The sequence below is a fragment of the Ipomoea triloba genome, chromosome 5, assembly GCF_003576645.1.
Source record: "Ipomoea triloba cultivar NCNSP0323 chromosome 5, ASM357664v1".
NCBI lineage: Eukaryota > Viridiplantae > Streptophyta > Magnoliopsida > Solanales > Convolvulaceae > Ipomoea > Ipomoea triloba.
The window spans coordinates 25,384,772-25,402,275 of NC_044920.1; the positions used below are offsets into that span (position 1 = coordinate 25,384,772).

At 33.7% G+C, this 17,504-nt stretch overlaps 3 protein-coding genes across 3 annotated transcripts; 1 reads left to right on the forward strand and 2 right to left on the reverse strand.

Moving 5' to 3' along the window:
* The first annotated feature begins 1,096 nt into the window (after window positions 1–1,096).
* LOC116020469 (F-box protein SKIP2-like) lies at window positions 1,097–2,353 on the forward strand. The gene has a single exon (XM_031260943.1). It carries the CDS (start codon window positions 1,097–1,099, stop codon window positions 2,351–2,353), a length of 1,257 nt encoding a protein of 418 aa, XP_031116803.1.
* A 1,344-nt stretch (window positions 2,354–3,697) lies between these two features.
* On the reverse strand, window positions 3,698–6,139 carry LOC116021130 (probable esterase KAI2). Its single transcript, XM_031261740.1, has 2 exons — window positions 5,598–6,139; window positions 3,698–4,302 (listed from the first exon to the last, which is right to left on the reverse strand). Exons 1-2 carry the CDS (start codon window positions 5,963–5,965, stop codon window positions 3,852–3,854), a joined length of 819 nt encoding a protein of 272 aa, XP_031117600.1. The 5' UTR covers window positions 5,966–6,139; the 3' UTR covers window positions 3,698–3,851.
* Window positions 6,140–13,939: 7,800 nt separating this feature from the next.
* On the reverse strand, window positions 13,940–16,992 carry LOC116019333 (adenylyl-sulfate kinase 3-like). The gene is made up of 7 exons (XM_031259496.1): window positions 16,480–16,992; window positions 15,783–15,920; window positions 15,288–15,437; window positions 15,078–15,196; window positions 14,857–14,941; window positions 14,636–14,682; window positions 13,940–14,321 (listed from the first exon to the last, which is right to left on the reverse strand). Exons 1-7 carry the CDS (start codon window positions 16,781–16,783, stop codon window positions 14,223–14,225), a joined length of 942 nt encoding a protein of 313 aa, XP_031115356.1. The 5' UTR covers window positions 16,784–16,992; the 3' UTR covers window positions 13,940–14,222.
* Window positions 16,993–17,504: the final 512 nt, after the last annotated feature.

Below are 17,504 nucleotides of genomic sequence, written 5' to 3' on the forward strand. Positions count from 1 at the left end.
GCACTACACGCATTTATTGGTTGTATTCTCTTTTTTTCTCTCTCTTTATTTCTTCTCTCCCCTTTTTATATCCCTTTCTCTCCTAGTCGGCAACAAAACCTAACTACAATTAGAGACTATGGGGGATGCTTTTAAGTTTTAAGCAGTGAGTTGATAATAGTTATATTGTATAATACCATAAAGGATTGATGATTTTCATGGGTGTATACAATTAGTACAAAATCACAAATTATATTGTGGACCAAGGTCTACTATGCTTATTGTGGATCATAGTCAAAATTATTTACATTCAATTAACATATCATGTACTCCGTATTTTTTCTTTTAACTGAAAGTACATAATATATTAATTATATGTACATAATTTGTACCATGGTTCGAAATATAACAATTTGTAAATAATATAGCAACTTCCACCGTTATAGAAAAATACTATTTGCATTAGAAATGTAAAATGTCAATATTTATATACAATGCGCGATTCATGTTTTAGCTTTAGTCATGGGAGGTGACAATGTAGACGCAACTAGTATGATTTTAAAACACATTGTTTTCACTTTTTGCAATCTCTGCTCAAGCTAACTACTTCTCTGTCTGGCACATGTTTGGGATCACACATTTTTTTTATTGTGATTCCTCATCAATCAAGTTTTCGAGGCCTTAATCGCTCTTTGCATAATAAGATATTTAATAATATATGAGCTATTGCATAAGTATTAGTATGTATTTGTAAATAAAATAAAATAAGTATATTAATATTTTTTAATGTATTTTTATAAAGATCTATAATATTTTATAAGTCGTTTATTATAAAGATATTTTGTATTATCTTTTACGTAAATAATTTCTTATAAAGATATTTTGTAGTATCTTATAAGTGGTATCTCGATTACAATATGGTAAGTATTTGCGGGACTCTTTTCCTCTTTAAATGATTACAATATGGTAAGTATTTACTGGAATTTTTTCTACTTTAAGATTGGATAACGATAATTAAAATCTATAAATAGTGTTCAGAACATTTTGTTGTACTCATTCTCTATTGCAACAATCATCAAATCTCTTAATAATCAACCGATAGTTTTTCAAACTGATTATGGAATCGGACAAAGAGAATTACTTCAACGTGATTCCCGACGAATGCTTAGCCATAATTTTCCAATTCCTGGGATCCAACGACCGCAAAAACTGCTCCCTTGTCTGTCGGAGATGGTACGCCGTGGAATCCATCAGCCGCCACCAGCTGACTGTCGACGTCAGCGTCGGAGTGGGAGCTGACGTCACCCCGCACATTCCCGCCATATTTTCCCGCTACCCTTCCGTCACGGATCTCTACGTCCGTTCCAGAAGAGAATCGCAGAGGGTTAGCGACGTAACTCTGATCCGCATAGCCGCTCGCTGCCGCAACATCACGCGACTGAAAGTCCGTCGCTGTCACGGCGTGTCCGGACTCGGGCTGGCGGCTCTGGCGCGCGGCTGCGAGCGGCTGAGGAAATTCTCGTGCGATATTGTCACGTTCGGGTCCAGAGGCATGAACGCTTTCCTCAACCACTGCTCTTCCCTGGAGAAGCTGACGGTTAGGTCTCTCTGCGGCACCAATCTCAGTGACGGCGGCGTCGTTCCTGAGCTGGTCGGCGCGGGAGCCGCGGCTTCGTCGTTGAAATCCGTTTCTCTCAAGTACCTTTACTACGGCGAGCGATTCGCGCTGTTAATCGCCGAGTCAAACAATCTGAAAACCCTGAAGATTTTGCGTTGTTTTGGGCCTTGGGATCGCTGTCTAGAGATTATTACTAATCTAAACAAAAGTTTAGTTTCGATCCATCTGGAATCTCTTCAAGTGACCAATGTCGGCCTTGCTGCCGTGTCAAAATGTCCCAACTTGGAGACTCTGCATTTGAGGATGACGCCCGATTGGGAAATGCCGGTTGGAGAAGAAGGCTTGATCGCCATTGCTAAGAACAGTAAGAATCTCAAGGAACTGGTGCTTGACGGTATGGAGACTAGTATTACTAGTCTGTCTGCAATTGCTTCTGGTTGTGTGAAACTGGAAAGATTGGTTGTTGCTCATAGTGAGAGTATTGGGGATCCTGAAGTTTGTTGCATTGCCAAGAAATGTTTGGGTTTGAAGAAGCTGTGTATCAATGGATGCTTGAGGGTGAGTGATGAGGGGATTGAAGCATTTGGTCCGGGGTGTCCGAATTTGGTGGAGCTTAGTATGAAGAACTGCAGAGATGTGAGTGGGGAAGTTGCAGATTGGTTGAGGGAGAGGAGGCCTTCATTAGCAGTGAAGTTGGATATTGAAGCAGATGAAATTGAGAATGAAGAAGAGTGGGACTGGGTTTTTAGTGATTGAGGGTGGTGCCAATGGATCATTCATTAATGGCAGTGTTTTGCAGGATCAAATGGTGATGGATGGTATTTCCAATGATGGCGCATCAACAATACAATCTTTATTTATTTATTTTTACTGTTTTCAGTTATTTGTATTGCATTATATTGCTCTAGTTCAAAGCTCTTTCCTTTAAGTCTTGAGATGTTTTCTTTTAGTTTCCATAGGTTAAACACCATATCTATCTCCTGTTTCTTTGTAGCTTCATATACCCAGATTGCAGTTTGCCTTGTTGCATTAGTATGAGAATTCTTTAGCTTAAATGTCATAAATATCTTCAATATCTTATTTCATTTTGGCTTTATATTGGGGTGCATTGTTTCTATAAATCCTATGTTATTCGTTATGAGGCAAAAGATCGACTTGTTTCTAGAAACTTGGAGTGTTTTTAATTATTAAAAAGAAACTAACAGAGCTAGTTGGTGTGCAGTCAATAGCGAACACTTTATACAGTAAGATCTCAAATTATTTGGACCATAGTCTACACAATAATACTCCCATGGGTTAAAAGCTTTTTCCTTTCACAGGTATCTTTTGGGCCCAAAACAGATGTCCCATTATTGAAACTGTGATTATAAAAAATGTTGGGTCTTACCTTAACAAGAAGCCCATAGAAGTTTCATTATTTTAATATATAGTGTACATTATTCTTACAAATAAATTATATTATTCTAACTCATAATATACATTAGGCCATAGTCCACACAACTATGTAGACCACAATAATTTGCCCGCGCTGCACAATTCTATTGAAGCCGTTAACTCCAAAACTTTCAATAGGAAAATGGACGGCTTGAAATGGATCAATAAGAAAATTGTTAGTAGACATCATCCCTTCAAAGAATGGCCCATGGACCCTGCAGCCCACACTGGCAAACAACATATGCTATCCAAATATCCATACTTTTGTGACCTTTTACTTATGTTTGTTGGATCAATAGTTAACCAGTAATTTCTTTTAATATTTGTCATTTATACCTTGTTTATAATACTTGTCCTGAATTCTCCTCCACAAGTATTTGATTCACTATTAAGGCGCACGTCTACCACTAACGATTGATCCGAATTATTCACAACAGGTATTTGATTCACTCTTAAACACACATTCTATATTATTCATTAATGAATCGCCTCTTGACAGGTGCAGTGTTCTTAGTCTCGAGTTCTCAAAGATAGACTGGATCACCTCTCAAGTTGAATCTTGTAGTTTGTTTAATTTACCATGGACGAACTAACCAAGGTGCTTTGTTGATAACATGAGATTAGATTGTAAGGTCTTTAAATTGAATTGAGCTAGAGTGACTGGACTGAATTGAACCATAATGATTTAATTTGAACGAGTCTAGGCTATTATTCAATCAAGTGAACACGTCAAGGAAATGCAGAATTAAAATATTCGTACTAACAATGAAACAATTTGTACATGCATTACAGTTGATTGGATCGATCTTAGACCCCATTCTCATTTTTGGGTCTGTATATCATGTTGAATGTGCCTAAGAATCACGGGGACCACAACATCTGGTGAGCTGAGTTGCGGCAGATGGCCGTCGGTGGACATCACCTCCACGACGGACTCACAACTAAGGTTCCGGTGAAGATACTCGGCCACCACCACCGGCACCGCCAAATCCTTCATGCTTTGAATGATGTGACATGGCACCGTCACATGACTCAACACATGTCGCAGGTCGCTGCGGAATATGGTTTGGAGCACACTCAAAGCTATGTCAGGTCGCATGTTGAACAATGTCCGACTGAACTCTTGCACTGCCACGGAATCCATGTCCCCTCCAACGGCCAATGGTGCAAACCCTGAACACCATGCCTTGTAGTTTGATCGCATCGCATCGAATAGTTGCTCCAAATCTTCTAGCTCAAATCCTCCGTAGTAGTCCACATCGTTCAAATACCTAATTAAACGTAAACATAAAAAATAATGTGTGAGACTGAATAGTTGTTTATATTATATATTCATTTCATGTAATATAGTCTTGCACAATATCATTTGTTAATTAAAATTAATTTAATTTTAAAAAGTATTTTTAATTTCCGACCAATCATTGTCACGCTCAATTTATCCTAACATTTGGAAGGATATATGATATAATAAGGTGGTAAAGGAAGGAGAAAGGCAATTCCTCCATTTGTCGGTCCAAAGTGGACAATTGGACGTCGCAACTTAATGATAAATATAATAATTACTTAGTTAGTGGAAGAAAATAATGTATTAGTTTATTAAAAAAAAAAAAAAAAAAAACCAAACTAGCATTGGTTAACGTCATCAATCCAATGGTTAACGTCATTAATACCTGTTAAACATAATATTGAATTTTAAATTAATGTGACATAGAAAGAGTCTATCACGGCCGTACTTTAACTAATATGTTGGCATGGATGTCTCCGTGGGCAATTTATACCGTGGACCAAGGTTCACAGTGTACCATGGACTCTGGTATAATATACAGAATTTGATTTTATAATGTATAAAATTCATATATATAATGTACAGAATTCATGTTCATAATATACACACATAAGCACGGTATAATAAATATGAATTTAACACTAATATAATACACGGTTTAAATAATCGTGCGGTGGGGTGTTTTCCGTGTAGTTGTGTTGTGGCTTTAGATGCGTAATTTTCTTCTTAAGGTGCGTGATTTGTATGCTTAAGGTGTGTGAGCATTGAAACTTAAAGTGAGTGAACCTAAAGTTTAAGGTGCGTGATTTTCCTTCTTAAAGTGCATGAGTTGTTGAAACTTAAGGTGCGTCATTTTAAAACCTTAAGCGTGCGGCTTGTGTACTTAAGGTGCGTGATTTGTGTACTTAAAGTATGCCGTTTTAATGCTTAAGGTGAATAATGCACAACTGCATAGGAAGATATACCCAAACCTTCCCTATATTTATTTATTTATATATTGAAGAGGCTATTATTTAAGTTAAAGTCAAGCTCATATGGGCTGTATTTGTTTTTTCTTTTTTACTCGAAATAATAAACAAACCAATTTAAATATAGCCCATTATCGTTTGGTTAAGTTCCTAAATAATTTAGAACAAATTATAAACAATTCACTAAGACCTACGGAGTAGTAAAATAAGATGCCTTTCTATTTTTTGTTATTAGGGAATAATATTTTAATTAAGAAATAGAGGGGGAATTAAAAAAATTTAAGTGAATTGTGTAAATAATATAATTGTATACCTGGGAGAGGCGGAGATGGTGAGGAGCTTGGTGAAAAGGTCAGGGCGGGCGACGGAGGCGATGACGCCGATCATGGCGGAGACGGAGTGGCCGACGTAGACGCAGGACTCGACCTGGAGCTCCTCGAGGATGGCGATGACGTCATAGGCGTAGCCTTCCAGCGTGGCGTAACGGTCGAAGTCAAAGTAGTCGGGGTTAGTGGTGCCGGCGCCCATGTTGTCGAACAGCACCACCCGGCAGCCGTCCACCAGGTGCGGAACCAAGTGCTTCCACACCGACTGGTCCGTGCCGAAGCCGTGGGCCAGCACCACCGTCCGCGGCCCCGACCCCACCACTCTTACGTTGTGGGCATCCTCAACTATTCCCATCTGACTTCTCGATATTCCGATGATACGATGATTGTGTTTGTCGGTCTGGAATGGGAATAGTGAAGAGAAAGTGTAGAGTTCTGTACGTTTTGGGATATGTTTCTTGAAAGATAGATGCCGAGGAAGAGGAGGAGGAGATAGTACGTTTTAATTCATAGTGATGATGATGATGACAATGATATCTTTGGACATGGATTGGGGCATGTTAGCTAGGGTCCACAGCTAGCCAAGAATATAATGAGTTGCATCCACATTTTTAAATTCATAGTTGATTTTATATATTTAGATTTTCACTTTTCAATTTCGAGTTTAAATTAACTTACAAAAACTAATAAGTAACTGGCCAATTCCTGTACTTCTCGAAACGAATGAAGATTAGTTTGGTAGACTGAACCGTTAGACCGACGCAGAAAGACAAACATTATAATTATCAAACCAATTACCCAGGAACTTGATAAAGATGCCATTAAACATACATGATTTTGAATAATTAGACATCAAATTTGGTTGATTTTATACTCAATGTCCAAACGTGTTTAAGGGGGAAAAAAAAGGGTGACCACAATGAAGTGGGCTATGCGTCTATTTGGATTGCTAACGGACGACCATTAAGACAAAGACCTTGAAAAAAGACAAAGACCTTGATTGACCTGAATTCGATCATTGTGGAGTGTACAACTCAGGACCCAAAACCCACGTTAGGGTTGATAGTGCAGCACATGGTTAGATATTAGTGGTTGCTTTCTAGTACAATTACATTCGACTTGACCTAATTTAATGCACACAAATTTCTTTATTTGTTTTTTTTTTTAAGAACTTTAGTTGTTAAATATGAAAGGTTTTAATGTTTGAATAAATATATTATTCTCCAAATTCCAAAATATTTCCCCCATCTTAAAGCTGTTATTAAAAAAAAAAAAAAAAAGTGTCCAAGTGTGGTGATCAAATGAATAAGCAACTACATTTAAAAATCTTGTTTCTAGCAATAGAGTGATTAATTTGGTCTAAAATTAGAGTTGCACTCCTTGTGCACATAAGAATACAATTTGGGGTTAGTCTCAAAATTAGACACACTTGAATTACCTCCTCATAGGTCTGGATAACATGTTTATGAGGTCCAAAATATAATTTAGCAAAGCTATAAAACTTGGATTATTAAAAAAAAAAGTGAACGAGATCATCAACTTAGGATTATCTTGCCCAACTAATAACCCAATGATGAATAATTAGGTTTCTTTTTTTTTTTTTTTTTAGCAAATACCAATTTTGATCCCACAAGTATTAGCAAAATGACAGTTTTGGTCCACGTGTTTAATTTCTACCAATTTTCAACCACAACTATTGTTTTAGTACCACTTTTTATCAATGACTATTATTTTAGTGTCAAAATTCATCGTGCTGGTTATCCATCGGTATAAACGTGCCAAAATCTAAAATTTTTAAGAGTATTTTTGTCATTTTCAACTTAATATCTCAATTTGAGCATGAATAACTGGATTTAAGTCCTAAGATCGATCACAATTTGCAGTTCTCTTCCTTGTCTTACCTTAATGTGAGGAGTAGAACTGTGCACCGTGATCGATCTTAGGGCTTAAATCCATTTATTCATGCTCAAATTGAGATGTTAAGTTAAAAAGGACGAAGAATACCCTTAAAATTTTAGATTTTGACATGCACGTTTTAAACGGATGCATGGGTGACCGGCATGATTAATTTTGACACTAAAATAATAGTCGTAGATAAAAATTGGTACTAAAATAATAGTCATATATGAAAATTAGTAGAAATTAAATATGTAGACCAAAATTATCATTTTACTAATACTATGGAAGCAATATTGATATTTGCTTCTTTTTTTTTTTGGGGCGGGGGGTGTTTTGAGTGACTCCCTCCTTTGTATTCAACCAACTAAAAAAAAAGAAAAAGAAAAAAAGAGTTCATCCACTTACTCTTTAGTTGATTGGAGTTTGGGGGTAGTGCATGTTATAGTTGTGAAAAATGAATAATGATCAAATTATTGGGTAAGTACAATTAGTGATGTGGATGCATGATTATGGGCGGAATCTCTCCATAGTTAATTACTTGTGACAGGCAATCAATATCATATATTTTAGCATTTATTTAGGCAGGAAACTGCGGACAAATCCTGTTGCGTTAATTAATTGCCATTTGCCATTATTGTCCCTGTCAATCCACATCATCCCATTTCCCAAACCACCTTAAGAGCCATCATAATAGTAATTTTTTTTTCAATTTTTGAGGAGAACATGGCCAACTTATCTTGAGGAGATAGAATAGTTTGGATATTCTTGCAAAGCATGATTTTTTGTGAATTTCTTTGAAAAAAAAAAAGTGGAAAAGAGAAGGACGCGAATTGATAAAAATCAGTCGAGCTAGTGCATCCTCTCTTTTTTATTTTTTGGCATCAGATCTGTTTTTTTTTTTTTTTTCATCTTTTTTCCATCTTATCTTTCCCTCATCTCTCTTCTAGTTGGTATCTCAAAAACTCAAAAAACAAATAAAACAAAAAAAATCATTGCTATTGAGGATGCTCTAAGAGCATCCCAATTGTTAGTTTTTGCATAGCTAAAATCTAGTTGTATAGTCTTTAACTAATGTGAGTATTGGTTTTTTTTTTTCTCTCCGACAAAGACCTTGATTTTTGCAGGAGAAGGAAGGAAAAAAAAAAAAACAAGGGAGAGAAGGAAAAAAAAAACAAGGGACTTTATGCAATTATAAGGTTTATTTACAACGTGCTACATAATTTTTAAAAATAAAATTTGAATTTGGCATTTAGGATTTATAACAATAACAATAACAATAACAATAACAATAATAATAATAATAATAATAATAAGTATGGACATTTTTGACTTTATGTTACTTATCCCCTTTCAATTTTCATGTATACCAAACATTGGAATTTAAATTTCTAGTAATTTTATTCCTACAAACCAAACGCTGAAATTTATCACTTTATTTCCACATTATTGATATCTTAATTTCTTTACTCCAACCAAACGCCCTATGAGGGAATTGCAATTCCAGTGAATTGAATTACCTCCAACCAAACAATGTAGTTTGCATATATGTTGAATTTCATTGCAAAGAAATTGAAAGTAATGCCAACCAAACACCTCATTATGGTACGTAGACTAATTGAGACACATCCCGTAATTTACACATTCCACTAGTTTCAAAGGTATTATTAGCGGTGAGGAGCTTTTAATTTGGGATTTAAATTCAATACTATCATACATTTTCCTTAATTATTAATTACAGTCAGACCCGACCATGAGCAAGGGCTTGCCTTGGCCCATGCTTGAAAAGGACGCTATGGACTCGGTCCACCTTGCAAGGTGTACCCATGTCCATGTTCACAATTTAAAAACTCTATGTCCATAATTTTAGAACTCTATATTCATAATTTTAAAACTTTATGTTTACAATTTTAAATCTTAATATACGAAATTACATTACTCAATATTTACAATTTTTGAACTCGATATTCACAACTTTGTTATATAGATTCAAAGATCGTGTTATACTATTGAATATAGAGTTATGAAATTGTGAATATAGAGTTCTGAAATTGTGAACATAGAATTCAAAAATTATGAATATAAAGTTTAAAAATTGTGAACATAAAGTTTAAAAACTATGAGCATAAAGTTCTAAAATTGTAAACATAAAATACTAAAATTGTGAACATGTACCTGGATCCACCTTAGTCCATGGCATAACAATCCCCCCACTCCATTACCTTTTATATATACTACTAGGTATATAGTTTCCGTACTAGCATTTAGTATACATTTTGGGGCATTGAAGTATGAGTTGTTTTAGTTGGTGGTAGAGTGGCTATTATGTTAAAGGTCACTAGTCTGAACCTCCATGAGTACTTTTACATTAAATTTCCCTTCACTACTCTTCATGAATTTAAGGATATTATTATATGGTATTAATTTCTCCTTTCTTCTCTTTATATAATATCAAAATCGTAACGTATGGAATTTATTTCTATTTGTATTTTTGAATTTAATTTGTAACTTTGTAATATTTTTTTTTTACCTTTCTATAATTATACTGAGATTTTAATATATATTGATTTGTGATTTATATCAAATTTTGAATCTATTTCTATTTGAGTAATTCATAACTACTTATTGCGTTATTTTTGTGAACTTTATAATGAGTTATGTTTATGTAATATATATTTTGTGATTTAGTTATGAAAAATATTTTAAAAGATATTTTAATTTTTTATTAATTATATAGTCAATGTAGTTTAGAAGTTCTATTGTGCGTCATGGTATTCAAACTAATCTAGAAAAAAATTTGAAATTGATCTAATTAAAAAAAGTATTTATAAATATGATATCAATAGAGAATATGTGTGATTTGAAATGTGTTTTATATTCAAACTATTTTATGTAACTAATTATGTTTCATATTTTGTTTTAAATATATTATATCATGTTTTAAAGTATTTTGATTTATTGTTCTCAATAATTAAGATTTCATGATCTACTATTATTTATAAGTTTTGTTTTATAAATATTTATTATTAATTACTTATTATTTTTTGTAATAACAATGTGATTGTGTACGAGCTTATTTGGTTTTAAATTGTTTATTCATTTTAAAAAATGTAACTATAATTCTTTATTTATGAAGGCACTAATATGGTTATTGATTATTTTGCATTTAGCAAATCATCTAGAATTGTTTTCATGATTATTAGTGTGTATGTAAAATTGTTAAAAATTTCTAAATCTTATTTCAAGTTATTTGACATTAGTATTTTTTTCTTATTTAATTTAAATTTTAGTTATTGAAATAAATATTAATTTCATGTAGGACGTATTTTCGTTGCTATGTCCCAGGCCTATAAAATGATAAGACCAAGCATGATTATAGTAACGTTGCATTTATGTATCATAATAAAAATGTATTAACGGAAATAATAATAATTTTTAAAGTATAAGAATCACGCTCGCAGTATATATTGAATTGTCAATGTGAACCATGACTTATAGTTTGGAAATATTAAATTAGTGGTTAGTGATACAAATAATCAAAGTAAATAACGTAATGTGACCAAATAATTGATAAGTGAACTATTAATAAAATTATAATATTGAATGGTTAAACTTTGTAGGAGTCTGAATATCAAATGCCCTAAGTAAAAATAAAAAATAAAATAAATAAATAATGAATTAATGGGAGGGTAGTTAAGGAACAGCTACCCATAGCTGCTTAGGTCCCCATTAGTGGTCCTTTGACATACCTATGGCCTAATAAACATGAAAGATACAATCACGTGTGAGGGTGATTTTTTTTTTCTTTTGTATTTTTGAAGATGATATTTCTTGATTTGTTATTTAATTTACAGCCGTCGATTGTGGGATTTGTAGGCCATGCAAGTTATCACACGTAAAAATCATGCAACCATCTGGATGAATTATATACAGCTGGCAATGGGACATACCGACCCTAACTTTTGTACCCGCACTCACACAATAAATAAGTGTCACAATTGTGATACTGTTTATATGTGAGATGGAGTGATTAATATGAAAATGTAATATTTATATTAGTAAATATAATATTAAATAAGAAATAAAATATTTATAACTTATAAGAGAAGGCATAATAATTTTGAGAACAAATGTAATATTTTTATTTTTTGATGTAAAAGTATTACTTCGTATATTTTTCTTTATAAGCAATATTGCACTTATAAAGGAAAATGCAATACTTTTATGAAAAAATGTAATAATTTACATCAAAATTTAAAAGAATTACATTTTTTCATATAAGTAATAAACATTTCATTCATGATTTAGTATATTTGCTAGTATAAATATTATATTCCATCTTGGCTCAACCCGTCTCACGGACAAGGATATGTGAGACGGTCTTACACGTTTTTGCTTATTTTTAATACATGAAAAGAGATCATTCCACGCATTTAAAATTAATATAAAATTTATAATACATTTTAACAAAAAAAATATCAAATATACTCATGGTTGCAGTAGACGCTAGGCGCTAGTCGGGCGGTAAACTATCGCCTAAGCGACGATCTATAAAAACAAAAACAAAAAAATAGTGCATGAGTGTGGGTGTAATATATATATATATATATATATATATATATATATATATATATATATATATATATATAAATAATACTTCTCTTATTTATATAAATAAATAAATTTAAATATATATAAATATAAAAATTTAACAAGGCCGACTCATTCGAGTTAACTTGGCTAACTCTGTCAAGTTGGGCGAGTTAACTCGACCAAATTCGGCCGAGTCAGCCATAAACTCGACCCAATCAGCCGACTTAGGCGATAGGCGGTCGGCCACCTATGGAGCAATTCGCCTCGGCCTAGGGCTGCCTAGCGCTTAGGCGGCCAATTTTTGCAACAGTGAATATACTTCCTTATTAATACATTATATCTCAAGAATAAAAACCTCAAAATATTTATTGCAGAGTTTATAAATACAATGGTCATTTTATAAAAATATAAATATATTAATTAGATCAAATTATGATATAAATATTGAAGGTTGCTATGCTAGTGCTAGTAGCAATATTACATTAAAAATAAAAAAAAAATATTAAGGTGATGCATTCTGATTATCTATTAAATTAATTAAGAAATTATATGTTAACAGACAATAATTAATCATAGCCTCATGCGACAACTATATACCAAGAGAGTTTATATGTCCATATTTGCTGGAGAAGGCGACTAACTTGGTCGCCTTCTTCAAAAGCAAAACTGTCACTAATCGTTAGTATTTGACTCAAAATTTTGTCGAAAATTATGTCGGAGGGTTGCCGAACCCTATTGACCTGCAGTTATACATCACTAAATGTTTTTTGGACTTCAATGCTGCAAAATAAGATGTTTATGGGTTTACTTGTAATTTTTGAAAGTTAAATGACTTTTCGAGTAAGTTCGTGAGCCTTATTTGATAATTTTCCTAATATCAACAAAAAGTTATTTTTAGTTGGAATATTAAAATTTGATTAAATTAATCTTATCTTTTAGTAATTGAATACTAAATATAGTAGAAAAGAAAACATGAATCTAGATGTTTTTCGCTTTAAAAGTGCATTTTTGTAATACTATTGACTCTGTTACAATGCAGTATCAGTCCATACATACTTTCTCAACCTATTGAAAACCCATAACCTCTCATCTAAGAGAGCAACAATCATGCCGCTCGACCACAAAAGTCTTTAGGAGTGCATTTAAAAATTCAGAAAATATTTTCTTAAAAATGATTTTTAAAAAGTGACTTATTTTCTTAAGGATATTTTTATTTTCAATTATTTGACTGAATGTCAAAAAATTATTTTTTTCTGGACCAGGCAAAGTCCAAAATTTTGTTGTTTAAACTAATCCATCCTAAACTGAACTAATTAAAAAGATTTGAAAGCAAAAACTTAACTTTAAAAAATTGAAACATGGGCCAAATCAAGCTCTAATTTTTATTGTTTGGCCCAACCCACAAAAACTGAATTGTTACTATGCTAGCTTCATCCAGTCCAAATGGTAATTGAGCTGGTGAAAGACTGATCAACTCATTTGGGCAAATTATTATGTGGATTTGAGTCCACCTTGCAAGGTGGATCCGTGACTCGTGTTCAAAATACACAATTTACATACTAAACGTTCACAATTCAAATTGTAAACATTCAGTATCTAAATGGACACAGTTCCACTTTGCAAGGTGAATTCAGGTTGACATTGCAAGGTAGATCCAAGCCAATATTAGGTGTTGGGATGCAATTATAGTGATTTTTTTTTAGTACTACTAACTCTGTTACAATATAGTATTTCCATTGGGGCTCAAACCCATAACATTCCATTTCAGAGAGTAACTTTGTACCACTAGACCACAAGATCATTGGCAAATGCAATTGCAGTTTAAAACAAAAAAAGGTTCTAATTTGATATGCTCAGTTTTCTTGATGAAATTATGTCAAATAAATCCATTACAATTTAAATATGTTCTTTATCATGCTTACTACAATTAATAAAAAATGCATATTCTACATATACATTTTATAAAATATAATATAATATAAATCTAGGCATCTTATTAAACTATCTTGATCAAATATTAATAAATAATAAAGCCATATTCCTTGCTGTAAATGAATTGCAATTTGAAGTTTGTGCAGGGTGGACAAGGATGGGAGAAATACCGCTAGACTGTTGTAAGCAGGCTATGCCTTCAAGTACCCTTTATCCTCCAAGTAAGATATTACAATCTTAGCCAAATCACCAGGAGAACTGCAGAATCCCTGGCTTTGACGCAAAACTATCTGCACAACAAAAACCAGCAAACCCGTAGATCCAAGTGAGCCATTAGGAAAGCAGATTACCTATTCTAATTGTGTGATCATTATATGTTTTGAAATTGCGTATTGCAAATACATTAGAATGACCATCCTGCAGAGTTTACGGTTCAAATGTTGCCAATTAACACATGGCATGACTACACATCAAGTCTTAGAGGTGAGAAGGTAGGAGTTGATCTATCTTTCTAGTGCAATTCATGGCTGTATAGCAAAACCGGATTCTCTTGTGCATATAACGCATTTGCCTTAGACCAATAATAGGGGTGTTTTGTGTTTACCTCAGAATTCAAGGGTGGCTCATATGGATCATCAATACCAGTGAAACCTGCGCACGTTACATCAATAGACTCGTTTAGGCTGAATCTATCTTCCAAGGGGGCAAGTTAAATAATGGTATATGTATGAAGTAACTTTATAGATAGATCATAGATGGCACCATTTCATAAAAGGAAAGAGAAATTCTTTTGGTAGTCAGGTGGTTAGACCAAATGGAAAGTACCTTTTATTTTTCCAGCACGGGCAAGTTTGTACAATCCCTTAGGGTCCCTTGCCTCGCACACTTGTAGAGGTACATCCATGAAAACCTACAATATACAACTCGATGAGCTATGTCTTGAACTTAATCAATAACATCTCATGTTAAAAGCTCTATCCTGTCTAAGCATCGTATCACTAAGAAACAAATATGAATCTAGAATTCTTGCAATGAGAAGCACAAACCTCAATGAAATCTCCTTCTGGAAGTAAAGCACGGCAAGCATCCCTCTCCTTTCTGTATGGAGATATCAAACTGGCAATGCAGATAATTCCAGCATCTGCAAACAACTTGGCCACCTCTCCTGTGTATTACAAGCAAAACAAAAATGAGAGTATTCCTGAGGACAAATGACAACTTTTTCAAGAAAAGAACTCAGCAAGACAGCAACCCACCAACCCGTCTTATGTTCTCTGCCCTATCGTTTGCTCCAAAGCTAAGATCACTATTTAGACCATGACGAAGATTGTCACCATCAAGAACATAAGTAAGCTTTCCTCGAGCATGTAAGCCTCCACTTAGAGCACATGCCAAAGTACTCTTTCCTGAAATAAAGTAGAGTACTAAGGGATAAAGAAGACAAAAAACAAATCAAAGCCTTCATGTAGAACTTAGAAAACAAGGAATTCAAGAATGTCACTTTGAAGGCTAAATTTGTGTTGTTGCATCCTATGTGATTTTTAAATAAAAACAAGGAAACTTCAAGTATTAAGAGAGGAGGATAAGTTGAAGATAGGAAACCAAGAATGGATTCACTAAATTACACAAAAAACATATATGAAATACACAGAAAGGTGAACAATAAAACTGTTTCGAGAGAGATAGAGGCATACAGACACAGAGCACAAGGTGATATTAGCTAATGTCAGTCGACAATTTTTGGAACAAACCTGAACCACTGAGGCCAGTAATCCATATAACACAACCTTTCTGCTGAAGCAACTCTTGCCTGTCAACCTTCTCAACAGTGCATTTATGCCAAACAATATTTGAAGAATTCCCAATAGTTGACATTTGAGGTCTTTTTCCTGTTGAGGTAATTAGTCAAGCATTAGCAGGAAAAAATATCCTAAAACCTTAGACCCACATTCATGGTACAATAAACAATAGGCAGATCAATAATAACTAGTCTGACTTGGCAAGATTGAATAGGATGCTTTTAAACATTCATTAATGTAAACCAATAAAACAAACAAACAGACAAACACAAGGATGTTGTTGGCATAATCATGTTGGGTAGATACTATGTATAGTTTAGATGGTAGTTATAAAAAGAAAAAAAAAAAACAAAACAAAAAACAAAAACAATAAGGAAATAGAACCAATGGTTTATTCCATTGTAGTCAAAACTGGGCGTCAAAGAGAATTCTTGATGACTATCTAGTATCTACTTGACCTATCAGAAACTGATGGAATAGAAAACCTCGCTACTTTATGCCTATAATAGCATATTCTTTTCAACCCATAAAAAGTTTAGCAGAAAAGAATCCAAATTCCTGTCCAGGCCATGCAACTTTCCATCAACAACAGAGAAAATCGACCAGAGAAATCAAGTTTTTGTTTTTAAAAAAAAAAAAAAACTAGTACCAGAGAAACCATCACATTCATTGATAAGAACCTCATGCGAATCGCACCCAGAATGATGAGATTTTTCGGCTCTGGGATTGACATTCGAGGTTCTAGAAGCTTCAAGAGTCCAAATAGGTCCAAGACAGCCCGATTTCACCTCGCCGCCGATAATTCCGGATCGAAGGAATCCTTTGCCGCTACCAAGCTCAACAACCGGAAACTTCACAAACCCTACCTTTCCACACCTCGATTCCGCAGAGTGAACCTGCGGCGAGAATGAACAGCGAATCAAAGACTTGTCCCCTCCTATCGCAGTCGTCATCTCACAGGGATAATCGAACTATATGATCTGAAGGAATGCAGACATACACACATATACATACAAAAATGGCAGCCAGAATGCATATATCATCAGATTATGGAAATGGATAATACAATCACACACTCATATATATACACACGCGAAAGCAATTGGATTTCCAGTAAGTGGTTGCTGAAATGGAAGATGGAACACGAGGGAACCTAATTCCATTTCATCCCACCACTCTTCTGCCTCTCATAATTAAAAGTAAAATATAATTAATCATTTCTATTTAATTAAACTCTGTTACAATATAGTATCTGAACATGACGTACTTCGTGCCCGTCATTTAAACCTTTTTTATCTTACAAAATTTGATAATATTTTTAATATTGTTTTTTTAGTAATATTGATTCTATTACAATATAGTATATGTTCATAACTACTTTCTCAAAGTAGTGAAGCACAAAGAGTAAGCATCGCCTCCACTGAAACTCAAACTCACTCCTATCGAGTGCACCCGAATGCCACTAGACTTGAAGACTAAATTTAACACTTAATACAATTTTAGTTAATTTTGGTTTTGATGTTGAACTCAAAACACATTTAACCCAACTCCAACTTACTCACATGCTTCTTATTTAGCATTCATTATAAAATTATACGTTAAAGTTAATGTTTACGTTACGTTGAAATTGCTAACTTTAAAAAAGATTAGATAAAATTGTTTTAAAAATATCAA

What these genes read in the sequence shown, in the direction of transcription:
- LOC116020469 (XM_031260943.1), top strand. Translation starts at nt 1,097, where the DNA reads ATGGAATCGGACAAAGAGAATTACTTCAACGTGATTCCCGACGAATGC.
- LOC116021130 (XM_031261740.1), bottom strand. Translation starts at nt 5,965, where the DNA reads ATGGGAATAGTTGAGGATGCCCACAACGTAAGAGTGGTGGGGTCGGGG. An exon ending in ACCATCTCCGCCTCTCCCAG is followed by an intron (nt 4,303 to 5,597) that starts GTATACAATTAT and finishes ACGTTTAATTAG; the next exon opens with GTATTTGAACGATGTGGACT.
- LOC116019333 (XM_031259496.1), bottom strand. Translation starts at nt 16,783, where the DNA reads ATGACGACTGCGATAGGAGGGGACAAGTCTTTGATTCGCTGTTCATTC. An exon ending in CAGAAGGAGATTTCATTGAG is followed by an intron (nt 14,942 to 15,077) that starts GTTTGTGCTTCT and finishes TGTATATTGTAG; the next exon opens with GTTTTCATGGATGTACCTCT. An exon ending in AGCCACCCTTGAATTCTGAG is followed by an intron (nt 14,322 to 14,635) that starts GTAAACACAAAA and finishes TTTGTTGTGCAG; the next exon opens with ATAGTTTTGCGTCAAAGCCA.